The sequence below is a fragment of the Lepidochelys kempii genome, chromosome 24, assembly GCF_965140285.1.
Source record: "Lepidochelys kempii isolate rLepKem1 chromosome 24, rLepKem1.hap1, whole genome shotgun sequence".
In the NCBI taxonomy this organism is placed as follows: Eukaryota; Metazoa; Chordata; order Testudines; family Cheloniidae; genus Lepidochelys; species Lepidochelys kempii.
Window position 1 is genome coordinate 3,916,624 of NC_136403.1, and position 25,980 is coordinate 3,942,603.

At 59.7% G+C, this 25,980-nt stretch overlaps 2 protein-coding genes across 3 annotated transcripts in view; both read right to left on the bottom strand.

Annotated features, from left to right (window-relative positions):
• NTRK1 (neurotrophic receptor tyrosine kinase 1) overlaps positions 1-8,544 on the bottom strand; it is a 29,376-nt gene extending 20,832 nt beyond the window's left edge. The window contains exon 1 of the mRNA XM_073323484.2: positions 8,342-8,544. Within this exon, the coding sequence (XP_073179585.2) occupies positions 8,342-8,544 (203 nt within the window). The remainder of the gene's footprint in view (positions 1-8,341) is intronic.
• A 7,696-nt stretch (positions 8,545-16,240) lies between these two features.
• Positions 16,241-25,980, bottom strand: part of INSRR (insulin receptor related receptor) — a 39,748-nt gene continuing 30,008 nt past the window's right edge. The window contains exons 16-22 of one of the 2 annotated variants that reach the window (XM_073322749.2): positions 25,592-25,662; positions 24,621-24,850; positions 23,234-23,344; positions 22,176-22,335; positions 21,502-21,631; positions 20,349-20,483; positions 16,241-19,592 (exon numbers count right to left, since the gene is read on the bottom strand). In XM_073322749.2, coding sequence (XP_073178850.2) covers positions 19,391-19,592; positions 20,349-20,483; positions 21,502-21,631; positions 22,176-22,335; positions 23,234-23,344; positions 24,621-24,850; positions 25,592-25,662 — 1,039 coding nt within the window. In that variant the 3' untranslated portion in view covers positions 16,241-19,390. Of the gene's footprint in view, positions 19,716-20,348; positions 20,484-21,501; positions 21,632-22,175; positions 22,336-23,233; positions 23,345-24,620; positions 24,851-25,591; positions 25,663-25,980 lie in introns of both variants that reach the window. The other variant, XM_073322748.2, reaches the window with a different exon arrangement.

Consider the following 25,980-nt stretch of genomic DNA (forward strand, 5'->3'; position numbering starts at 1 on the left):
GTATGATAGGAGTCGAGATCAGGGCCCTTGCCCTGGTCGATGCTGCTCAGACACGGTGAAGTGCTTGGAGCCTGCCCCGCTGGGGTGTGTACAGCAGGATTTTCATGCTGCCCTCTGGGGACTGTCGGCCCCAGGTCACACAGTGAGCAGTGTCAGAGTCAGGCCAGGAGCCCCGGTCTCCTGAGTCCAACCCATGGCGGCTGGGCCGGAGCTGATTAACCCCAAAGTGGCTCCCGCGGGACAGCCAGGGATCGGACCCAGGCTGCTCACGCAAGCCAGAGCCAGAGGGCCCCGGCCGACGCCAGGCACTGCTCAGTTTAGCCAATGCTGCAGTCCTGGTCCATAGAACACCCTGCTAGCCCAGCCTGGGTCTCCCTCCCGCAGGGCTAACGACACCCCTCAACCCTGACGGCTCTGCCAAAGCCCCTCAACCCCGATCTGCAGCCCCCCGACCCCGCTGCTCCAGCCCTGGGCCCCTCCACTCAACCCCCTCACGCAAATTCCAGGAGCCTCCGGAGGCTGCTTTTATTTCTGCACCTCCTTGACCTCCCCCCTGCCCCTTCCCCACTTCCCACTCGTATTCAGGACCGAAGTGGCCTTGAATTTTGGGGGTGGCTGTTTCCGGGGAGCCCTATGGGTCCCGATCCTCAGACGGGGCTCAGCAGCCGTGACCCAGATGGGAGCTGCAGGGCCCGGCCCCCGTGGCAATCAGCTGGAGACAACTGAGGCAGGAAGCAGGGGGTGGGAGGAAAAAGGGTTGATTCGGGGGGAGGGGGGAAGAGATGAGTTTCCAATGCATCTTAAGGCCCCGATCCTGCCCCTGTTGAAATTAATGGCCAAGTGTCCGATTGGGCTCAGGGCACAGACTGCCCCAATACAGAAACCACCCCCTGCATCCTGCCTACAGGTAGAGACCCCGGTACAAACCCCCAACAAAACCAGCCCCATCCCTCTGGGCCAACCTACCAGATCCCCCAGCACCTGGCCCTGCCCCACCCCTTACGCGGTCACGTCCCGCACTTGCAGTGACCCTGCTAGGCGATGGCGAATCAAGCCCAGGAGCACCTGACAGGATCGGGGCCCCTTGCACCAGTGATGAAGAGGAAGGGGGGATGCCCAGAGAGTGACCAAGATGGGACAGTGCAATGGATCGCTAGGGGCAGGGTCCCTTTAAGCCCACTGGCCCCAGCCAGGACGGCGATGGATGGGCATAGGGGCAGGGGATGGACGGTGAGACATGTCTCGCCTGCCGTGCTTTATGATCTTGGGCTGATTCAGGGTCAAACCCAGCTCTTCCAGCCGTTCCCCCCACCCCTGCGGTCCCCTAAACAACTCCCCCTTCAGCATGTCGAGGGGACGGAAAACAGTGCCAGAGGCCTCGGGGTATCCACAAGCAGGAAGAGCTCCCCTCCCTCCTCCTCTGTCCATGGGACTCGTCCCCTATGCTGGAGGGATCCCCCACTCCATGGTGTGTCATGTTCCCTGGTTTGGAGAATCTGATTGCCGCTGAGACCCCTCCACAAACTCATAGCACACGTGCACTGGCAACAAGGTCAGGTTGGCTCGGGGCCCCCCACCATCCCCTGGGCCCATTGCCGTAGCTAGGTCCTGGATCAGGGTTCAGGGGCTCTGTGGTACAAGAATGAAAAGAGGGGTTTGCTCTCCAGAGCGCCTATCACTGGCACTGAACCCCCTTCGATCCCATCCCCCTCGATCAGTCAGCCCATGTTCCCGCAGTCTGCTTCCCTGCACCGTGCCCGGGGGCCTGGGAGCCCAGCAGCCAGCCAGCCGTGCAACACAGGAAAACAGTGGCCGGCACACTGCAGCAAATCCCAGCCAGCCAGCTGCACATCATGCCTGCAGCGTGGGCTGGGCTCCCATCCCCAGCTCCAAAAGTCCACGTCTGAGCGGAAGGAGAATCCCCATCAGCTCTTAGCATTACAGAGACAATGACACACAGGGGAGCAGTGCTGATTCTAGCCAGCAGGGGGGGCAGTGGCACATGCTCAGACAGACAGACCCCCAGCCAGCGCACCACCACATCAGCACGAGGGCTACAGAATATTCCTCCTGCCTGTCTGCGCCCCACGCCAGCCCCCCGCAAATCGAAGGGGCACAGACCAGCAATCGCCACTGCCCCCAGGGGGGTGACGTCAGTCCCCGTCGCTCTGCCGGGACGCCTTCCCGATGGTACAGGGGAGAACCGACAGGTTCCCACCGAGCGGGAGGGGGCTGAACACACGTGCCTGTTAAGAGGGGTGCCAGAGGAAGGGCAGTCTAGGGGATGAGCAGATTGGCCTAGGGGGCAGCGCTGTGTCCCCCTCGTGAACCCCACCCCAGGGCTCTGGGTCAGGCCCACAGGCTGACGCATGGAGTTACTTGACACACGCTACATCCGTGGAACACCCAGGGAGCGGCTAGGAGCACCGGCTAGACCCAGGCGTAATGGGGCAGGGGCCAAGCTCTGCCAGTGCCCCTCGATCCCGACCTGCAGTCCCCTGCTATCCCAGCCCTGGGCTCCTCCAACTCGCATTTACAAAGCTCAGGGAGCAGATAGAGCAGGAAACTGGGGCTTGAGCCATTTTTGTGCACCACGTATTCTGGGCCCTGCCAGGCCCCTGGAGTCACTCAGAGCAGCCTCTAGGCTACTCTAACTCTCACTCTGCTCCTCATGGCCCCAGGGGGACAGGGAATACCCACAAAGGGCAGTGCGCTGCAGCCATGGCCTCGATCCACCCCCCTCTGCCAGGGGCTGGGGGGTGTGCAGAGCCCTTGTGCCAGGTTCACCTTGGCCAGGAGGCCCCTTGTGCTGGGTGGGATTCCCAGGGGACTGTTTTCCCCTTCCTTTAAGGGCCCTTTATGCTGTCGGAGCAGCCTGGGGAGCCTGGGTGTCACTGAGAACTAAGCCCCCATCCTCAGCTCATCCCCCACCCAAGCCCCCAGCACCCAGCCCCTCCAGCCCTAAATTCAGCCTCCTACAGCAGCCACAGTCCCTACAGCCAGGCTGCTGCAGGGTCATTAGCACGGGACAATGGCCCGCCCCACACACACCTCCCCCACAGCGGCAGGAGCTGAGAGCCGCTGGGCCTGATTTACAGCCCCGGCTCCCTTTGGCCATCAAGGGGCCTTATTTCATCATTATCACCCGCTCTCCTGCTGCTTTATGTCATCGCCCTGCGGCACTGCCATCTCCACAGCGACCCGCGCGAAGCTCCCGGCATCTGTCCCCAGCCGCAGAGCTACCAGGCCTCGGCACTCAGCCATTTTCCCACCGGGGCGGGCCAGAGGGTGCTGGTGTGGGGCTCAGGATGCCTGGGTCCTATTCCTGAGTGTTCACCTCTCTGTGCCTCAGTTTCCACAGCTGTAAAATAGGGGGCCATGTCACAACCTTTCCTGTGCTTTGAGATTGATGGGTGGAAGCCACTGGAGGCTGTTCCTGGGGCTGGATTCCACTCCCCGCCCCAGGGAGCTTTGCCTTCAAGAGCGACTCTAGTTACTGGCTCGTTATTTCCATTTCCCGACCGAAGTGTTTCCCCCGCACCCCGAGTCAGGTGACGTCGAGTGGTTACAAAAATCGCTCCCCGTCCCGTTCCCTGCACAGAGTCGTTGAATGTCGGGCGAGCCCCACACACGGCCCTGCTGCAAACCCTGCCTGGAGATGCGAAGGGGAAAGGAAGAGGAGACTCAGAGAACGGGAGACCTGCGGGTTTTTTGCCCTTTGGGTCTTGCTCTGATCTAAACAATCAGGGAGGCTGAGACCCGCCCTCCAGCAGGTGCAAAAGCCGCACTGAATCCTGCCATCGCTGCCCTCACTATTTCTCGGTCCTGCTGGCCCAGGAAGCAGTGTCACTCCCCGCGGGCCACAGCTTAGCTCCTGGCTGTCTCACATGAGCCCTGAGACCCAGCTGCGGGTCACTGCCCTCAGAAAGGCCCCCCTTGCCTCCACTAACTCCAGCCCCTGAGACTGAATCAAGCTGCTGGGGCATGAACTAAAAGCATTGCCCCATAGGGAAGGGGTCTGGGCCGAGCTCCCATGCTGGGCCCATTCTGCTCTCCAGGGCCTGGTATAGCCGAGGGGGATGGAAAACTAATGACCCAGGGAGCCTGGCACAGGGATCCGGCGGAGGGGAGAATCTCTCGTGAAGAAGCAGAGAAACATTTTCAAAACCTCGGACGACTGTCCCCCTTTCAGGAGGCTGATTTGTCCTGCGTACCCCCAGGTCTCACCTCACTTAAAAGCGACTTGCTTACAAAACCAGACATAAAAACACAACAGTGTCACAGCTCATTGGTACTGACAAATTGCCGACTTTCTCACGTTGACCATGTAATTGTAAGATAAATCAATTGGAATATAAAGCTTGTACTTACATTTCAGTGCATAGAGCGGTATAAACAAGTCACTGGCTGTATGAAATGTCCGTTGGTACTGACTTCGCTAGGGCTTTTTATGTAGCCCGTTGTAAAACTAGGCAAAGATCTAGAGGAGCTGATGTACCCCCTGGTAGACCTCTGCGTAGCCCCAGGGGTACGTGTACGCCTGGTTGAGAACCACGGGTGTAGACACAGCTTTGATGAGCCAGGCCTTTTGAAAATGGGGTTTGAAAAGGGTTTAGGTTCCTAAGTCACTTAGCTAAGATACCCCTAGCATGGCCGTAATAATTAGCTTTTGTTATGATGGGAATTTGCTTCTGATCAATAAATGATCCATAAAAGGATGCAGGTCTATTCTGACCACGGCCCAATGGTCAGAATTTAAATGCCACTCCACGCCCTCACTCCTTTCTAGCCTCACTCCCATGCCACACACCCCAGCGGATCGGCCCTTTCCTCTAAACCTTCACTGAGCTGGCATCCAAAGTGCCCCATCGCTGGCACTGCCAGGACCCACCGCCCACCCCAGCAGCAGGTAAATCTCTCCTCCACGCAGTGCCCAGCGCTCTGGCTCAGCTCCAGTGCCATGCTTAACTGTCAGCCCGGGGAGAGGCCGCTTGGTTTCCATGGGGCTCCTTCCCAAGAGCTTCAATTGAAGCAGGCACTTAAGTGCTTTGCAGGATGGGGGCTGGGGCCCTCCGCCCCACACAGGAGCAGGGCTGGAGCACAGGCCAGGATCAGAGCCAGGCGGGACCCTGGGAGCGCTGGGGGTGGGAGGGTCCACCACAAATGGGCTGGGGGCAGGAACGTCTGGGGGAGACCGGACCCTTCTAGGGTGGACCCTTCTAGGGCAAGCCAGAACTGGAGGGGATGTCGGGGTGTGGATTTGCAGGCAGGAGTCCCCCCTGAAACTGACCCCCAGTGACACGACAGGGCCCCAGGAGCGCTGCATTGCGTGGCTCCCGCCAGGCTCTTTGTGAAGGGGAACACAAAGGAAATGCAACGAACTGAGCCCAGAGAGTCACCGGCTGCAAACTAGACGGTGCTCCACAAACCAGGTTTCTCAACCCCCTACCACAGCCCCGGGAGCCATGCAGGCTCGCCCCGGCCACCCCCAGCCGTGCACGGGCAGATGGCATTGGCACTTGGAGCAGACCGGCCCAACCCGCCGCCCGTGGGTCTGCCCCAGAAGCTATGCTGACTTACACCCCCCCTGTGGCAGGATTGGACAAGGCGCAGATAAACGCAGGATCCACGGCTCTCCTGGAGGCTGGAAAGGTCCAGCAGAGCATGGAGCTCAGCTGGGGTGGGAAGGGATGCCAGAGCCACCCAGGGGGAAATGGATGCATTCGTCAAACGCCCATGGATGTGCACAAGCAAGGTGAATACCAGGGCCTGATTCCCAGCTGGGCCAGCGAACTGGAAATGAACCCGCATGTTCTCCATGCAGCACTGTGGGAAAAGCTTGTGACCCAGCATCTCCAGGCTGCAGTGAGTTTAGTGGGTCCCCGTCCAACTCCCTGCCACAAAGCTGGCCTCTGACCCCTGCCCTTCAGCACCCAATGCAGACGTTAACCCATTCACGCCAGCAGCGCCCGCCCCCCAAGCTAGGGTCAGCATCCTTCCCACTGTACAGACTGGGAAACTGAGGCAGGAGAAGGGCAGGACCTTCTGCAAGGCTCCACAGGGGCTGACCTGCCCGCACCACCTGGCTCTTTTGATGCCTCGTAATGGGCTTTAAGCACAAGGGATTCTGCCTCCCGCCTCGTCCCATGCTGCTCACAACAAACTGGGAGCAGCCTCGGCAGAGCCACCGAAGCCTGCCAGAGCCCAGTGTAGACAGAGCCCCGGGGCAGCCTGCCGGGCCCTGCGGCAAACACCCAGCATGGGAGGGTCTGACCGCCTGGCTCCTCAGTGCACCAGGGGGTTGGGGGCGAGTAACAGTTGGCCCCAAAGCCGGGAATCCCGCCCAGATACAGCAGCATGGGCCTAAAGCAAGAGCTGCCCTGATCCTCAGCAGGTTTCAGGGACTGACCGTGGCTGGGGCCCTGGCCCCACTGACTCCCCTGGAGCGAGACCCATTTACACCAGATGGGGATCGAGCCTGGTGCCCCCTGTTCAAGCAGGGCCGGGGGGCCCCTCCCAGGAGCACAGCCCCCACCCTGCTATGGGGGTGAGGGGAGCAGACACGGGGGAGGGAAGAGGATGACAGGCCGTGCATGCTACAGCATCAGCCAGGGGTGGCAAGGGCTTCTCACAGAGACAGTCAGTAGCTGGAGGCCACAGCCGCTGCTCTCAGGAAGGATCCCCCAGCAGGGCAGGGCCAGCCCCATTCACAAGCAGGGACCAGAGGGGCGGGGAGGGGAGCAGCTGGAGATGACACAGCAGGGGAGGGTCAGAGCCAGGAACTGAACCCAGGAGTCCTGCTGCCCCATGGTCTACACTAACCCCCAGCCCCCACTCCTTCCCCGCACCAGGAATGTGGCCCTGCTGTGACCAGACTCTGCTCCCCTCCCAGAGCCAGGGACAGGACCCAGGAGTCCTGGCTCCCAGCCCCCTCCCCCCCCACACACACACCCCCAACCCACTAGACCCTACCTAGTACAGCCAACACGCTTCTCCCAGAGAGCAGCTTCTCCTCATGATCCACCCTGTAGGGAAATGGGGGTGGGGTGGGGTCTTGTGAGCCCCTAATGGGGGGGAAGTCGCTTGGGGGCAACCAATAAGGTCCAGGGGGTGTCATGGAGAAGGGGAACCTTGGGCATGGGACGATCCATATTGTAACAGCCGGACTAGCTGGGCATAAACCACCCCCATCCCGCACTTCGGGGGTAGATCTAAAATCGAGAACATCCTGCTCCCCACAGAAATACCAGCGTCCGGTGCTCACCCTGCCCCTACCCAGCCCTCCGCCCCACACTCTGTTTGCCAAGGGCCCCAGCTGTCGTTGGGCACAAAGCACGGCCGGCCTGAGCTGGTGGCATCCCGCACCAGAGGGAGGATCAGGCTCCCCCTGCCCCCAAACTCCCCAGCGAGCTGGGCAGGGAGAGCTCAATGCAAAGCCCACGCTGGGCTCCTGTCCCCCCATAACGCCCATACGCCCTGCAAAGAGCACCTGGGGCTGGACCCCTGTTCCCCAGCCCCTGCTTCTCCCTTCTGTGGGGCAGCCTGTGTAGGGGGCAGCATCACATCCCCATTGCCACACCCACAGAGCCAGCCAGGGCATTGTCCTACCCACCCAGAGCGCTGCTGGCTCCCCTCCCCCTTCTGGGCTGTGCCAGGCTGTGGGGCTGGCTGCCCCATGCCCCAGCACAGGGGCTGTTCTAAATCCACCCCTGCATGGGGGGCCTGAGCCTGCGTGGGATGGACAGGGGTGCAGCTAGGGGACCTGAGAAGGAGAGCGGTTCCCCGCCTGGTCCCAGGGGGTGGGGTCTCCCCAGTCTGCTCCGATCCTAACTGGGGCGGACACAAGCTACACATGGGGTCTGTCGCCCATCCATCCCCCCAGCACCCAGCCTGGAGCAGGGGCATGGGACGGGTCAGTTCAGAGCCCTGGGCACCCACTTATGGCCAGCTTGGGGGAGCCCTGGGGGTTGGATTGGGGGGGTCTCCACCCTTTACATCTCTGAGCCTCCCCCACATAACATCCCCCTAATGTCCCCTCTCCAAAAACATCCCTGCTCCCTGCACCCCGATCTCCTGGGTCCCCGACCCCGATACCACCTCCCCGCCCCTCCACGACAGCCCCGTGCCCCACGTCCACCTGCCAAGGTGCCCCCCACGAGTTATGGCTCCCCCACACTGGCCCCACCCCGGTCACTGGGTGGGTGGGGGGGGTGCGCTGGCATCTTCCACCACCACCACCCCGCCCTGCCACTGGGGGGGGGGGTCCGCTGCCAGCTCCTGCCCCCTCCCCACCACGGTCACTGGGGGGGTCGCTGCCAGCTCCCGCTCCCGCCCCACTCACACTTCGGTGAAGTTCTCCGTCCCCACCAGCTCGCCCAGCCCGCGGACGCGGTTGGGCTCCAGGCACTGGAGCGAGGTGGCCCCGTAACACCTGCACGCCCCGGGGCAGGGGGCCGCCCAGCCCAGGGCCAGCAGCAGCCAGGCCAGCAGCAGCCAGGCGGGGCAGCAGCCCGGAGCCGGGGGCATCCTGCGGGGAACCGGCATCGCGCTGCCCGGCGCCTCTCGCTCCCCACCTCGCCCGGCACCGGCTGGGAGCGTGTGTGCGGGGGGGGGGGGGGGCGCCCGGCTTAAAGGCAGAGGCAGGATCGGGCTGGGCGGGGCGGAGCCTGCGTCTCCCCAACACGCCCCCCGGGAGCCGCCGGGCGGTGGGAGGCTGAGGGCTGGGGCTGGCCAGGGAGCCCGGCGCTGGCTCTGCAAACCCCCCGGGGGGGCACCGCTCCGGGGAGAGCGGGGATGGGGATCCGCCAGCAGCCAGCGCCAAACAGCCCGATCTGCAACCCGGCCGGACAGCCAAGGGTGGGAGAGGAAGGGGGGCTGCGGGTCGGGAGTGAGGGGCACCGGCAGAGCTGGGGGGGGCAGGGCAGGGATACCGTGGGGCTGCGGGTCTGGAGTGAGGGGCACCGGCAGAGCTGGGGGGGCAAGGCTGGGATACCCTGGGGCTGCAAGTCGGGAGTGAGGAGCACCCGCAGAGCTGTGGAGAGGGGGAGCCCAGGAGGGGATAGCGGGGGGGAGGGGGCTGTGGGTCAGTATTGAGGGGTATCAGCTGAGCTGGGGGGGATCCCAAGGCTGGGACAGCAGGGGGCTGCAGGTCGGGAGTGAGGGGCACCGGCAGAGCTGGGGGGGCAGGGCTGGGATACCCTGGGGCTGCAAGTCGGGAGTGAGGAGCACCCGCAGAGCTGTGGAGAGGGGGAGCCCAGGAGGGGATAGCGGGGGGAGGGGGCTGTGGGTCAGTATTGAGGGGTATCAGCTGAGCTGGGGGGGATCCCAAGGCTGGGACAGCAGGGGGCTGCGGGTCGAGAGTGAGGGGCACCGGCAGAGCTGTGGAGAGGGGGAGCCCAGGAGGGGATAGCGGGGGGGGAGGGGCTGTGGGTCAGTATTGAGGGGTATCAGCTGAGCTGGGGGGGATCCCAAGGCTGGGACAGCAGGGGGCTGCAGGTCGGGAGTGAGGGGCACCGGCAGAGCTGTGGAGAGGGGGAGCCCAGGAGGGGATAGCGGGGGGGGGAAGGGGCTGTGGGTCAGTATTGAGGGGTATCAGCTGAGCTGGGGGGGATCCCAAGGCTGGGACAGCAGGAGGCTGCGGGTCAGGAGTGAGGAGCACCCGCAGAGCTGTGGAGAGGGGGAGCCCAGGAGGGGATAGCGGGGGGGGAAGGGGCTGTGGGTCAGTATTGAGGGGTATCAGCTGAGCTGGGGGGGATCCCAAGGCTGGGACAGCAGGAGGCTGCGGGTCAGGAGTGAGGAGCACCCGCAGAGCTGTGGAGAGGGGGAGCCCAGGAGGGGATAGCGGGGGGGAGGGGGCTGTGGGTCAGTATTGAGGGGTATCAGCTGAGCTGGGGGGGATCCCAAGGCTGGGGCAGCAGGGGGCTGCGGGTCGGGAGTGAGGGGCACCGGCAGAGCTGTGGAGAGGGGGAGCCCAGGAGGGGATAGCGGGGGGGGAAGGGGCTGTGGGTCAGTATTGAGGGGTATCAGCTGAGCTGGGGGGGATCCCAAGGCTGGGGCAGCAGGGGGCTGCGGGTCGGGAGTGAGGGGCACCGGCAGAGCTGGGGGGGCAGGGCTGGGATACCCTGGGGCTGGGGGTCGGGAGTGAGGGGCACCGGCAGAGCTGGGGGGAGCCCAGGGCTGGGCTAGCAGGGGCGGGGCAGCGGGGCAGGGCTGAGGGGTGATGGCAGAGCGGGGCTGGAATACCAGGGGGCACCGGTGGTGCCGTCAGCCGTGGGGCAGGCGGCTCCGGGGCTCGGGCTGGGCCCCCAGGATCCCCAGCTGCGTTGCAGCCGGGGCGGGGCGGGATTTCCAGGAGCCTGGCACACCGTGGGCGCGGGAGGCGGCCCGTGAGTCAGGTTCCGTGGAAGTCCTCAGCTAAGACGCGTGGGGCGCCTGCCCCGACCCGGGAGACCCTCCTGCCCTCCTGGTGCTGGGTCGGGCTCAGCCCCAGGCCCTGGCCCTGCCCTAGAGCCAGGGGGTTCAGGGGGTCACGCCCCCCCCCCGAGCCTTTCTTCAGCTGACAGACAAGCCCCAGCTGGCAGCGCCTCCGGCCTTAGAGCTCAGTGACCCCGACACGGCCCATAACCCCCTGGCCCCCGTGGGGCGGGAGGGGCTCAGTGAGGGGCGCTGTCCCCTCGCCCCAACACACGCCTGCACCCCCCCGCCCCACCCACAACTCGCGCAACGCAGACACGAGTCTCACATACCTGACACACACGCCCCCCCACACACACACACGCTCCCTGCACACCCCCATCACACACCCCCTCCCTACAGCTCCCCCCCATCACACCGCCACACAAAGGCTCTGGATCCCCCCCCCCTTCACTTCACACGGGCTTGGCCGAGCCTAGGGACCCCTGGATGGAAAAGGGGTTTCTGCAAATCCCGCCCCTTGATCCCCAGCCCCCCGGGGGCGCAGGCAGCGGGCGGCAAGGAACAGGGCTGAGGAGGGGCCTTGCAGCCCGAGCCCGCCCCGCCCCGCACACCCAGCGTCTTCCGGCTGCGCACCAGAGGTGGCTGCATTTTAGAGATGTGACTCCCGGGTCGGTGCGTCTCTTCCTCCCTCCCGTCCTTCGGGAGCCTGTCAGAGCCTCTCTCCCCCTTCCCACCTTCTTGGAAGTGGGGGCGGGAGGGAGGGGGCAGGGCCCGCCTGCGTCTCAGATCGTGTTCTTGCCTGATGCGAAGTGATGAATCCCTCGCTGAGGGAGAATTCCAGGAAAGCGCGGCCATTAATAACCGGCCCTGGCACGATTCATCGGTGGATCTCAACGTGCTAGACGGAGGGAGGCCGTTTTACGGGTGGGGAAACTGAGGCACGGAGCTGGGCCAGCGGGCCAGAGCTGGGAATAGAACGCAGGTCTCCCCGCTGCCAGGCCACTGCTGTCGCCACTAGGCAGCACCGCCTCCCCTCCTACTGCCAGAGGCGTCATTCCCATGCAGCTTCATTCGTGGTATGCCAGTGAGGGATGCAGAGGGTCTGCCATGGGGCAGAGTTAAGGCCGTTAGGGCACCCAAACTGGGTGTTTCCTCCCTCAAATCCATCACCTCTGGATTTGAGGGTTCCCCCCCTGCGGCCACCCCCAAGTGTTCAAAGATCAAAAGCTGACCCCCCCACCCCATCATGGAAATGCCCAGGATTCCCTGGTGGGGTAACCAGGCTCCCCGCCACCCCCTGGCAGCCGCACACCGAGCCCGAATGGGAAGCGAGGCACCATCTGCAGCAGAGGGGACGGTGCTTACAAAGAGCAAGCGGTGGATGGCTAAAGACAGGAAGGAGTCAGGACTCCTGGGTTCTGTGCCCAGCTTGGGGAAAGCAGGGTGGCCTAGTCTAGCGGGTGGGCCTACCTGTCCTTTCCCACAGGGCAATGAGATCCCAGCCCTCTGCTCCTGCAGGGCCATACGGGTTCATGGGTAATTTCTGGGTCACTGATCTCTAAGGGGATGAGATGCTGCCAGCTGGGACCGTTGCTGAGAGTCCCGGCCTCCCCAGCCCACACAGCAGGGGCCTTGAGCCTGCTGAGCACACAGTTGTACCCCCAACCCACCTCTGCAAATTATCGATCGGCTACTAAGCTTGGGAACCGGCTGCCTTCGCCCACCTGCGCTCGTGCTATTTGGAGTGTCAGATCATTGATTGGTGAGCTCAAGGCCCCCTGCGAGCCAGGTCCAGAGCCCAGTCCTGCACAGAAGTGGTTGCATATCACTGCCCCCATTGTACAGCTCGGGAAACTGAGACAGGAGGGGGTCTCCTAACTGGCATTCCAGTACCCTGGCTACTGGCCCATGTTCTTTCCCCATGCTACATCATGGGATGGGACAAGGACAGGCAGCTCGGTCCATCCACGGACAGCAGTTCTGCTGCGGTTCTCCACTCGCTGAGCCGTGGTGCCCTGGGTACGCACCGCCAGGGACTGCGGTACCAGGGTCTGCTGGAGGCCCCATGATGAGGCAGAGATTAGACGTCTTTGCAATGCACAGAGAAATCAGTCCATCCACCACTGAGGGGCAGCCCCCTCTGGCATGGAAGGTGGCAGCTGATTACCATCTCCCAGCAATGCTGCCCAGCCATTTAGGGCAGCAGGTGGAGGAAGACCCTGCATCCTGACAGTGCTGTAGAGGGGACTGAAGAGAATCACAGTGTCAAATCCTCACGTTGGCATTTACCCAGAACACCAGGCTCGCTCTGCCGCAGAGAGTGCTGGGATGCAATGCCCAGGGGGCCGGGGCGGGGTTTTACGTCTCTTCCAAGGCATGGCAGCTCCCATCCAGGGGGCAGTGCCAGGGGATCCGTTACACTGCATCCCAGGAGGGGGTCCTGCTGGGGAGACGCAGGCTCCTCCCTGCCTTTAAGCCAGGCAATCCCTGTACACATGCTCCCAGCCTGCCAGGCCAGCCAGTGCAGGGGGAGGTGGGAGGCTGGGCTGGGGCTGCCCTGGGCCAAAAGGATGCTCCCAGCTCCTTGCAGCTGCCCAGGCTGGCAGCTTCTGCCCCCACCCCGGGGCATGCAGGTGCAGCGCATCTCTGTGACCCTAAGGGCAGCAGAGTGAAGAGTGGAGCCGGCGTCCAGCCCCAGCTCAGCCACTAACCCGGCCGGGGGCCTGCAGACATGGCTGGTCCCTGTGGGACAGCTTGGCTCTCCTCATGCCGCCCTGGGCACTGCTACGGAGGAATAGCACAGCCTTTTCAGACACTCATGGTGACCAACTGCACTAGTCAGGACTCCTGGGTTCCACTCGCAGCTCTGAGAGGGGAAGGTGGCTTAGTGGCTGGAGAAAGGGACTGGGAGGCAGGACACCTGGGTTCCGTTCCAAGCCTGACTGTGTGACCTTGAGCCCTGGCTGGCTACTGGCATTGCACCCAGACCCTTGGATCCAGCAGAGGGCTGAGTTCCGGCCTTCAGTGAACAGTGTCTGTCCCGCTCCCCCTCTTCAACAGCCCCAGTAATTTTCTCTCTCTGTCAGATGCTCCGCCTACCCATCCCAGGCTCCTCCCACTGTCACCCTGTCCCCAAGTTTGCCAAACCCAGATTTGCCTCCTCCTCAGCTCAGAAAGCATCCCATTGCTCCCTTTTCAAACAGATACAGCATTCTTCACTTCCTCTCCTAAAGCGCCACTGCACGGCTGGTAAACAGCTGCCATGCCCCACCCCAGAGGCAGCTGCCTTTCTGTGCTGGGAGCTAGGTCAGGGCTGCGGCAATGGGGCACAGCAGCTGCAGGGAGTTGGGGAGCTGGGTCAGGGCTGGGGTGGGTCCATGGCTGTGCAGATCCACCAACTTTTGGAGGCACTGGGGTTGCAGTGGACTGCGGGTGGGGATCAGGGTTTGTCCCACAGAGCCTGGCAACTCCCAAGTGCCACCCAAACCTTAGCCCAGGAGTGGGGCAGGGAACACCCGCCCAGCCTACTGCTGGGGACCATGCTGCTGGGGGAGACGCTGATCACTGTTATCTGCTTGGCAGACAATCCCAGAGCGAATGCCGCGCCGCCCACATCCTTTGCTCCCATCCTCGCTCCGCCTGGAGATGGCCAGACCTTCTCCCAACGTTCAGTTTCAGAGCCAGACTAGCATCTGCAAAAACCTCACGCTCTGCTACCATAACCCCTTCGCTGAGTGCATCATGGCTCCTCTTGCTGGCTGGCCTGCTGGCTAGGCAACAACAGCCTACTACTGCTGCTAGCTGCCGGAGCTGCTCCGCAATGGCCCAGAGGTCTGTGCTCTGGTGCTGAAGTTCCCCCTGTTCAAGCCCTGCCAGAAGCTGGAGGCTTTTCATAGGCAGCAAGGGATATTTCCAGTAGAGTTGGTTCAATTGGTCTTTGTCCTTCATAGAATCATAGAATACCAGGGTTGGAAGGGACCTCAGGAGGTCACCTAGTCCACCCCCCTGCTCAAAGCAGGACCAACCCCCAATTTTTGCCCCAGATCCCAAATGGCCCCCTCAAGGATTGAACTCACAACCCTGGGTTTAGCAGGCCAATGCTCAAACCACTGAGCTCTCCCCTCCCTCCTTCCCTCCCTGCAAAATGAAGCCTGATGCCAGGCTCAAGGCAGGAGCCCATGGACAACACTGCAGCCTCTTGTGGCTCTGACTTTGCCATCCGGGGCTGCAGCCCCAAGAGGGAGCTGGTTGCCTCGTGTCCAGGAGCTGATCTCTGGAGCCAGCATGAAACCAGTTTAGCCCCAGCTAAGAAACCAATTTAGCCCCAGCTAAGCTGCTTCCCAGAGAGCTGATCAGAGGCCTGGGGATGCATGCGGTGCTGGTTCCCGGGCCGTGCTCAGTCGCTGCGTGTCCGTCTCACGCCCTCTGCTGCTTGCTGGCCACGGACTCCCATCTCTCTGCTCCGTGGCCCCCATCGCGGTTTCCATCCATCCGCCCCCATACAAGGGGGGACTCAGGCGAGGACTGGCCGTGGGCTGAGAGTGGTGGACGAGGGCTGGAAGCTGCGGGGAGGGGCAGGGAAGGAATCCAAGTGTTGCAGTCCCCGACTGGCCCAGCTCTGCGAACCCAACGTGCTGCCAGACGTGGAACTAGCCCCCTGGGTGCCCTAAACAGGAATATTTTGCCCCCCGCATATTATGTCTCACTCATCCCCTAAAAATACGAACTGCACTATTTCCACAAACCAGAGCAACACCGCGCACGCTGCCCCCCCCTGTGAAAAAGGCAGTGTTAAATCAAATGAACAGTGTTTTGGGGGGTAACACTAAATCGGCCCCCCCACCCCACCCTGGAGCTGCCTGGGGCCCTAAGCAATTGCTTCGTCTGCTTCTGCCTAGCACCACCGCAGCTCTCTGCCACAACCAGTAGTAGGTCCCTTATCCTCCCTGTCCCTCTGGTGAACCGGGCTACACAGGCCCAAGGGATTAATGCTCAGGGACAGCGTTCGGCTCGGCTCGCTCCCTCTCTCTCCTCTTCCAACAGCAGGGCTGGGTTGCCAGGCAACCTGTGGTACCCGCACACAGTTCTCTACCTCTTGAGCTAAAGGAAGGATACCCCTCGCTGGCAGCAGTAGTAGACTGTTCTCCTCGAGCAGGCCAGTGGGTAGAGCAGGGGCATGACACACACACTGTAGGTTACCCCAGTGAAGATTGTGGTGCTGATAACCCAGGCCTCAACGCCCCAGCCTTGTCACTTTGTGTCGCTCCCCAACCCGGTGTGTGTTTTGATTGTCACCCATCAGAGCCAGTCACGGCATCAGTCCAGTCCACAAACCAATCCAGCTTTGACCCCAGGCTCTGAAAATAAAACCCAAGGAACCTGCTTGCACGTTGACAGGTTTCAGAACGGTAGCCGTGTTAGTCTGTATCAGCAAAAACAAAGGTGTATGTCACCTCAAACTTCAGTGGCTAGTCCATACAGAGGATAACAGCCTACTACCACCGCTTGTGTAACCCACTGGCCAGCATGTGTTACACACACCCCTGCCCCATCCACAGATGTGGGACTGTCAGAGCCCCAGCTACAGAGCCAGTAGCTCAAGCTGGACAGCTGGCTGCTTTTAATCCTGGAGCGTCCCTGGCTTTACGTCCTAGGCTGGCTAAGACAACGCCTGGCAAATGAGGTCCACGCATACTTGTGACAGAACATTGTCAACGGACCCTCACACGAGCCCTGCTGGGGGCCGGCTACATGGCAGGAACCAAGTTGCCACCAATGGCACCCAGATGCGCATGAGCAATGACGAAAAGAAACCATTGAGCTTTACGGTCTCCTTTATTTGGACTTCTCTGTGCCGTCGCTGCAGCCGGCTTCTCCGAAGTCCCTTGTAGAAGCCAGCTCCAACAAATAACACACCAAACGTGTTGTGGTCACGCCCACCGAAGTCGCTGAGTTTGCAGGTGTGTCACTGAAAACATGGCTTGGTCCAGAGCTTGAAGGTTTTAAGCGGTGCAGCCAAGCAGATGGAGGGGGCAGGAGATCAGGGCTCAATTCCTGGCTCTGCTGGGTGACCTTTGGCCTCCCTGTGCCTCAGTTTCCCCATCTCTACAATGGGGCTAATGGGGCTGCCCTCTCCTTTGTAAAGAGCTTTGAGATCTACTGATGAAAAGGGCGAGGGAGATGTTCGGCGTTCCATAACCACTCGGCTTCAACTCTTCACCAGACCAATCCTGCTTTCATTCCTGCTTCGGCTGGGGCTTTTCCGCCCGCAGCCGCAACCCCCAACACAGGTTTAAAGCCTTCCATTTTCTTCTTTTTCCTTTCCCTCCAGGAAACAAAAAGGGGGCGGGGGGGGAGAATCACCTTTGTATGTTTAAAAAAAAAAAAAAAAGATCAGTAAACCTCTGTCCTCGCAGATCTCCCGCTGGGGATCTGAAAGAGGGTGGTGGAACCACGATCGGGGGACCGGAGTTTGTTCAGCAACCGGGGCCACTGTGGAGGAAGGCTCTGTCATTAACAGACACTTTCATGGCATGAAATACAACGGCTGGAGAAGCCTCAAGCCTCTCAGCAGTGAAGTTTTCATGGCAAAATGAGCGTCCGACTTCCCGGCCCTGTGGCACAACGCCCCCACTTCAGGGGTTCAGACAGCATGAGGGAGGCCCCAAAAATTCCTGAGGCTGGCTTGGGAATCATGAGATTTTTTTAAAATAAATCTTGGGTTCTTTTCCTTTGCCGTCTGCTTTCTAAGCCTTTAGGGTCAAGTTTCCAAGATTTTCTTCACAACCACGAGAGACAGAAACTTCTTTTTTTAAAAAAAAAATTAAACCAGAGATTCTCACATCATCACATGACTCCAGCAGCTGGAGCTTTAGGAGAAACACCAAATCTCATGGGACTCATGCTGAAACCAGGAATGATACTGCCCATGTCCCGTACAAAGCCCTCGCTGATGTCCCCAGGGGAACAAAGCCCCAATTACCTGGCACTGGTAGGTAGCCAGCCAGGACAAGGTGCCGAGTTTTCATCTCCTTGATACAAAAAAGATGTCAAGGCGCGTGCAGGGAGGTTGGTGAAAAGCAACAGACACCTTAGGGCTGGTGAGACAGGTTATGGAGGGGGGGAGATTAGGGGAATGAAGGACTTGAACATCTGAACCTCAGGGGCTAGTCCTCCCAGCCATCCCACAGGCAAAACTCCCGTGGAACTGGGTGGCGGTAGGGGTGACTTCCAGCAACCAAGCACAAGGATTGGACAAGGAGGGAGAGGAATTGCTTCACACTAGGGTGGTCCAAGGAGCCTTTCCCTTCCCATCCTTAAAGTCACCGCACCACCGGCCTCCAAAGGGAATGGACTCAGTGGGACTGGGAAGATCTTACCCTTCATCAGCAGCCTGGAGAGGAAAAATTTTCTCTAGCCATCTAAATTTCCCGCTTCGGAGGGCAGGGACCACCTTTTTGGTGTGTGTTTGTACAGCACCTAGCACCACGGGGTCCTGGGCTGCAACTGAGGCTCCCAGGCGCCACTCACAACAGATAATAAATAATAACAACAACATCTGGAGGCTTTCAGCCCATCTACCTGCCAACCCCCACTGGCCCAGAGAACACTGCTGCCCATGCAGATCTCTATCTGGGGGAGCCAGCAGCTACGGACCTTCGCTCAAGCTTGGCTGCAACATAGACCGTCCCAAGGTGGGTTTCAGAAAGACACCTCGTGATGAGACTGAGAGTGCCCCCAACCCCCAACTAGGACCGGCCCAGAGAATGAACGTGCATCCTTGGGAGCCAGGAGATGCAACTTCTCCTCCCCTGGCAAAAAGGGAGGAGGGATTCAACAGCAAACAGGTCACCGTTGGGAGCCCCCGCAGCCGCGGCTGCCCCGAAGGCAACGGAGCTGTGTCCGGTTACGCCAGCTGAGGCCTGGCTCGGTGTGTGCGTCCCAGGGGCTGGAAGCATCGTTAGTGTCTGAGCATGCCAGGCCACACAACCGCAGCCTTGCCCGAGTCTCAGGGATCCACCTCCAGCCCTTGCCGGCTCCAAGCCGGAGGCCATCGCTCCCAGCAGCTGGCAGCTATGGAGCTGGTAGAGACCTGGAGCGCCCAGCACCCCTCACCCCCCCAGCTGGAATTGTCAAGTGCAGCGGGGCACCGACGATTCCACCCAGCTAAGGATCTGTCTGTGCCTTGGCCGGAAGGGGAGAAAACATCCCAAAGTGCCTTCAACCCCCCCCCACCCCCGAACAACTCGAACAAGAACCAAGAGAAAAAAACAAAGGACAAGAGGTGAGGGTCCCCATGCCCCACACACCCCACAAGAGCAGCCGCTCGCCTGCATTTCCCACCGAAGGGGAAAAGACCCCTGTGTCCAGGGAACAGCCCAGCCCTCCGCTGTCCGGGCCCCAAGAAGTGGGACATTGTTTTCTAGCCAAGGAGCTGTCTCAGTACGTTGCTCGTCCCAATGGCTTTGCCCGTCAGCGACAGGAGTGTCCGTTTTAGGCATCCGTCACCCTGCACCGCACCTCGAAAGCGTCGCTGACGGAGCAGGCTCTGTGCTCGCGGAGCGCCCCGGGTTTCCCCTTTGCCCAGACACTCTCGGCTGCAATTCAAAGGCCCAGTCACCATCTCCCCCAAATCGTTAATCAGCTTCTTGCTCTGCCGTCCCTCTCAAAGCCTGCAAGAAGCCCTGGCATCCAGGAGGCAGGGGACCCAAAGGGACTCCTAGGATGCAGTCGGGGTCTTTCCCCCACCAGGAGGGATGACAACCAGCTGCTCACGCGGATCAGATCCAATCCCAGTGCTGCGATGAGTGGAAGGGGTATCAGTGCTGGGGATCCCTGGGAACCTGGACCTCCAGAGAGGTCAGTGGCGGAACCAGACGGTCCATTGCATGGTCCTTTGGAACGGATAATAGCTACGGGGTCTTCTCTGCAATGAAGGCTTTGGAAGCAGCCGCGGCCTGGCGCTCCCCGGCTCTCAGAGGCACGGCGCCCCATTCAAGTGACAGCAGTTCCTGGGATAGCCCTGGTCTTTCTGTGGGGCGAGGGCAGGCCCGGGGCAGTCGTTGGTGGCAAGCGGGAGGTGCAGGGCAGCCAGGGTGGAGGGCGGCTCCTCCTCCAGCAGGTTGTCCATCTCCACATCCGAGGGCTGGCAGGAGCCCCGGCGCTTGTTCTCAGCGCTGTAGAAGAAGGAGAGGTTGCGGAAGCTGGGGGTCATGTCGTCCTTGATGCTCTCCAGAAGCTGGGTGAAGCAGGGGCGCTGGCGGGGATTCTGCTGCCAGCACCAGCTCATCAGCTCGTGGCTGGGGGGAGGGAGAGAGGAGACAGATGGGTTTCAGTTGGATCCAGCCAGCCGGAGGAGCAGCCCTTCCTCGCCCGGCATTCAAGCCGGGGACAGGAACCCGACTTAGTGCCCTAGGGGCTAAGGGCATCCACCCCCAGAATAGTCCCCACGCACTGCCCTGCTTGTGTCCCCTGTAGGCGTGCCCCAGGGGCGAGCTGGGTCTCCCATTCAGCCCTTGGCCTCTCTGCTGAGGCTGCTGGCCGGGGGACCAGCCCATGCTCGCGGCGTCCGCCCTGCTAGGAAGCAGGGCCAGGCCTGACTCACGTTCTCCACTGAGCAGGGTGAAGGCCAATTGAGGCCCACAGTACTGTGCTCTCCCCCGGCTTTGGGTCTTATCTAGAGACTCCTGGGAAGGTCACCATCCAGGCCAGTGGTGATGGTGATGGGCACTATTCACGCGAGCTGGCCACCGGCGTTAGACCCAGACGGAGTGGAATGATGTCTGGACCCAGTCCTTACACTTAAAGCCCAGGGTAGGACAGGCAGGGGAAACTGAGCCAAGGCCCCCCAGACGCAGACGCATCCATGGAGGGGGGCTCTTCCCTGGCCTCCTTCCCTAGGCAGTGAGTTCAGGGGCATGGGAGTGACTTACAGTTTCTCCGGGCAGTTCTCAGGCCTCTCCAGGATGCCATTGTCCATCACAAAGCGCAGCACCTGCTCGTTGGACAAGCCCTGGTAGGGCTGCTCAGCCAGCGTGGCGATTTCCCAGAGCACCACCCCAAACGACCTGCCGAGACACAGGGACAGCTTGGATCAGCCTCCTGCCTCCCCCCGAGAGCCGCAGCAGCAGCGTACCCATCGAGGTGGGGTTCCCCGCACCCTCACCAGAAATCACCAAACCAGAGCCCTCATATGCCGGTCACATCATTATTATGTCCCATCCAGCATTGCTCAGTCAGCCAGGTGCATTATGGGAGGATCTCATCTTCCTCCGATGCATCAGGTACTGTCTGTTTGTGACAAAGCAGGACTGTTCTTAATGTTTCCTCTGAATAGTGTGGGGGTGCCTCAGTTTCCCCTAGGCAGTTCTTAAGTATCTAGGTGGTGGGGTAAGGGTGTATGATCACTGCAGAACCCTAGAGGGCAGGTGTGTGCAGGGGTCTGGACACAGAGGATGGCCAACGCCCTGTTTCCTGGCAACTGATGGCCTGGGCCCTCCCCCCCTGCAAGGTGAGAGCTAAAGGGTTGGAGAACAAAGGAATCAGGTGACCTCCTGGCCGGGGAAAGGGACAAAGCCTAGAGGAGGAGGGGCTGGAGAGGGTTTCAGTTTGGGGCTGGCTGGGACATGGAGTGAAGTGCAGACTGGGTTGTCTGGCTCACTGCCCCCCAAAATGGACCCATCTGAGGGGTCCTGTTCTCTGCACCTACAAGCTCTGTGTTAGACCGTGTTCCTGTCGTCTAATAAACCTTCTGTTTTACTGGCTGGCTGAGAGTCACGTCTGACTATGGAGTTGGGGGGCAGGACCCTCTGGCTTCCCCAGGACCCCGCCTGGGCGGACTCGCTGTGGGAAGCGCACGGAGGGGCAGAGGATGCCGAATGCTCCGAGGTCAGGCCCAGGAAGGTGGAAGTTGTGTGAGCTGTGTGTCCTGAAGACAGTCTGCTCACAGAAAGGAGAGTTCCACAGAGTCCTGCCTGGCTTCATGGGGAACAGTTCCAGAGCATCGCCCGGGGACTCCGTGACACTGCTGTTGGGAGCAGGATACTGGACAGGCCAGATCGGTCCCGATGGTCCTCGAACACCTACCAGACATCAGATTGGGTGTTGAAGATCCCGTCCTTCAGGGCTTCCGGTGACATCCAGCGGACAGGAAGCAGCCCCTTGCCTCCTTTCCGGTAATAATCTGTCTCATAGATGTCTCTGGTCATGCCGAAATCTTTCAAGGAAGGAGGAGCCAAGGAGAAAAGAGGTCACTCACCAGGACCATCCGTCCTGGCTAGCGCTGAGCTCTCTGCTAGTAACACTGGCATCTACATGGCGCCTTCCACCCCTGTGGCACGAGGAGACAGGGGACTGACACCCCAACAGCCCGCTCTGTTTTGCAACTTGCCCAAGTCAGCAGTCATGCTAGGAAAAGAACCCAAGAGTCCGGGCCCCTTGTCCTGTGTGCTGAGCACCAGAAAAAGCTCTGTCTTCTATGCATGGAGGAGAAAACAACACAGGGGCTGATGCTCAGAAATGCTGAGTGTTCACCCACATCTCCAGTGGGACACAGCCCCTTTGCAAGCCAGGTGCCAAGTGTCCCGAAGCAGAGATGGACGCTGCTCAGTGATGGCCTGACTCCAAGCCTTTTGGGCCAGAAAAATTTACATGCAATGACCACCTGCAGAGGCGTTTATAAAGTGAGGGGCTGACCCTGCAAGGTCAGCGGGGGCTGATAGAGTCCAGACCAGCCCAGGACTGAGATGTCCATCACCCACCTCCAATCTTCACCGTGAAGTCCTCTGACACCATGCAGTTGCGGGCGGCGAGGTCCCGGTGCACAAATTTCTTGGCGTTGAGGTAGGCCATGCCGTCGGCAATCTCCCCTGCCATCTGGATCATGTCCTTGAGTGATGGGGGGGGCAGGCCAGGGTTGTTCTGAGTGACACATCAAAATGGAGGGGGATGAAGGGCATGTGGCTACTGAGGGGTGGGCCCAGGGGTAGGTACGCAAGTCCCTCCATCAACATCCGTGGATACTTTCTGTGGAAGGAACCACGGGACCAGAGTCCTGGCAGTTCCATGTCTGGATTTCATGGGCTCGGGAGACCCAACCTAGCTGGGACCTAAATTATTTTTGTATTATCTGTACTGTGGGAGTGGTGAGCAGCCAGCTATGGCATAGGGCCCCGTGGTGCGAGAGGCTGTACAAACACAGTGCAAAGAGATGTTCCCTGCCCCAGAGAGCTTCCAACCCCCTCTCCCAAATGTGAGGCGTATCTTCTTCCAAGCTAATTCTAAATCACCTACAGGATAGCTAAGGAGTCTGGCAGCAGGGCAGGTACGGGCATAGATAGACATATAGAATGTGTAGGGGTGGATGGATGAATGGACAGTATGGGGATGGATGGAGGGATATAGATATAGAGTATATGGGGATGGATGGACAGACAGACAGTAAGGGATGGATGATGACAGAGAATCAGTGGGCCATGAAGTCCGGACGTGGCCCCTCCATATCAGGCCTGGGGGGCTCTGAGCAGTGGTAAAGGGGGGAACGGCTGCCCAGGCAGTCCCCGCTCTGTGCATGGAGAACATCTGTATCCAGGGATGTCAGCTCCACCCAGCCAACCCCCCTGGGTTCCCGGAGAACAAGCACCTTCCTCCTGCCCTAACATTCCCTCCCCACCCATCAATAGGCTGACTGGCCACTTCCCAGGAGAGACAGGGCGTCAACCTGAGTTTGGGTCTCATCTCCTCCCACCCCGGCCAGCTCCTGCCTTCCAGGCCCCGGGCAGCAGAACAGCACAAGGCCCGGCCCCAGCGAGCCACCCACCTCTGCGTCCGGTCTGAGAGAGCGGAGGTAACTCTTCAAGTCCCCTCGGGTCATCAGCTCCATAATGACCAGAGCTGGCTGGCCCTGGGACACCACACCGAGGAGACGGACCTACGGCCAAGGCCAGACAGGAGTTAGAAAAGCAGCTCCAAAGCCGGAAGGGCAACCAGACTAGAGGGGCCACTGGTCTGATCCCACCTGGCCAGGAGGCAAGATCTGATGCTAGCCAGATCCCTGCCCTGGTCCCGTTCGGCAGCAGACCCGTTACCGAACTAGATGGGCCAAGAATCTGCTCTCATCCAGCAGCTGGTGCGATAGTGCAGCACATGGGCCCCTGGTTTGTCTTGTGGAGCAAGACCCCTGACTGGACAAACCATGGGGCTATTCTGTGGGGCTGGATACCTGATTGGATAGACCATTGGGCTGTCTTGTGGGGCAGGACCCCCATTGGATGGACGACTGCTTTGTTCCACAAGGACAAGGGTCAGGATATCAAGCTAAATGGTCTGGCCGGATATATCAGCAGATAAGGCAGCAGAAGAGATGGCCCAGTGATCTGGCCGGGCATGGCAAACAAACATTAGCTCCACCAAAGCTCCCGTAAGGGAAGTGATGGTGTCTGTCTGGGATGGGAGCTAAACAGGAGAGTGGAGTTGGTTGAAAATATTCCATAATCAAGAGAAAATGGCTTTTTTTTTTTTGTTTAAATAGAAATTTCTGCAGGAAAATGTCTATTTTCAACTAGATTTTTCAGGTTTTCATTAAAAAAAAAAACCTTGAAAATCATAAATTTTCCTGTTTTCAGCTGAAACTTTTCAGTTTTGAGCTTTTTGATGAAAACCTAAAAGAAAGGGGGGGAAAATTCAAGAAAATCTTCAACCGAAACAGTTTCATTTGAGTTAACATTTTTCATGGGGGGAAAAGAATATTTCTCACCCAACTCTCACATTAAGTTAAAATGGGAGCTGGTCCAAATTTTTCAAATTTCATGTAAACATTTTGCTTGAAAATTTGAATTTTGAGGGGGAAGATGTGAGACACCATTTCAGGGAATTCCCCTGTTTTTCAAGGAGCTGGTCAAATTCTTTTCAAGATATCAAAATGTTAAATTTTGATGAAAGAAAAACAAAAACCAACAGGGAAAGGGTCCAAAAATGGCCACAATATTTTTAATTAATAGTTTGCATTCTGATCATCTGATCTCCTGCTTAGCACAGGCCAGAGACCCTCACCCAGTGATTCCTACACCAAGCCCATAGTTTGTGGCTGAACTAGCATATGTCCTGTAGAAAGGCATCCAGTCTTGGTCTGAGATAGAGACTCCACCACGACCAGCCCTTGTTAGAATCCATCCCCCCTGTCCCCTCCCCACCGGATCCACACATACCACGTGGTGACACTTAAACGCCTTCATGACCGAGGCCTCATTCAGGAATTCAATCCGCTCCCTCATGGTGGCCAGCTCGTTGACGGTCTTCAAGGCCACCTTCGTCTCCTCGTCCTCTTTCTCGATGCCCTGGGCAATCCCTTCGTAGACCATCCCAAAGGATCCCTGCCCGAGCTCCCGGATCACCGTGATCTTATCCCGCGACACCTCCCACTCATCCGGGATGTACACTGACAAGGAAGACACAGGCCAGGATTATGCCAATGCTATCGCAGAGTGCTTCATGGCTCCCTCTAGTGGCTGAGCCACAGAAGAAAATCAAAGTCTACTACTGCTACAAGCTGAGGGAGCTGCTCCTTTAGCTCGATCTGTAAGTGCTGCAGGTTCCATCCTGGCTGGGACCCCCAGTGTGGGGTTTTGCTTCACGGGCCAAGTTAATGGTTATGGGGATGGGATTAACCCTTTAGGTGACTCTGAGACAAGACAAATGGCTGGTGGTTTAAAAGGCTACATTCACGTGCCCACGGGAACCCTATATATACAACTACCCAGCCATGTGTCCTGCGGTGGGAGTGACTCACTGACAGCCTGATCCTGGCCACCCACAGCTGCCACCAAAATGGCTAGGAGCAGCAGGTGCTCAGCTCCTCTGCGGAGCGGACTCGTTACAGCCTGGCTCTAGCTACTCCAAGAATGCATCCAAGTGCAGGATTGGGGCCAAAGAAGCAGCCCCAGAGGCCTTGACAATAAGACTCCTATCTTGTGCTGAGAGATTAAGCAAGGCCCCAGGGTCCAGTGGGTCAAACACTGACACAAACTGCCTGTGCGACCCTATTCCTTTCTGTGCCTCAATTTCCCCCATCCATAAAGTGGCTATATCATTTAGAGGCCCTTCGATGCTGGAACCAGCAATGGCTATTGCTTGGAAGCTGCCCACGTCCCAGCACCTCTCTGGAGAGCGCCGTACGTACTGTCCGAGGTGCTGAAGTATTCTGGATTGACCGAAGCATAGAGCGTTCCGCTGGGGTATCCATCATTGTTCCTACGAGGGGGGAAAAAGCAGGACAAAAATGAGTGCCGCACTCCAACAATGTCCAGCAAGGGCAGCAAGTCATTCCAAGCCAAGCAAGCTCCCGGAGAATTCCCCAGCACAAAGGGGCCTGCCACAACTCATCCACATCCCAAGCCCCAGCAGCTCTGCTCCTCTTAAGATACGGCCCAGGGCTGGCAATTCTGGAACTACTGTTCTCAGCGGATGTGCACGAGGGGCCGATTCTCCATTGCTTTGTGCCTGGCACGGTCGTTTACCCCAGGACAGCGACGGTATACAGAGCTACAACATCCAGAAGGTGATGCACTG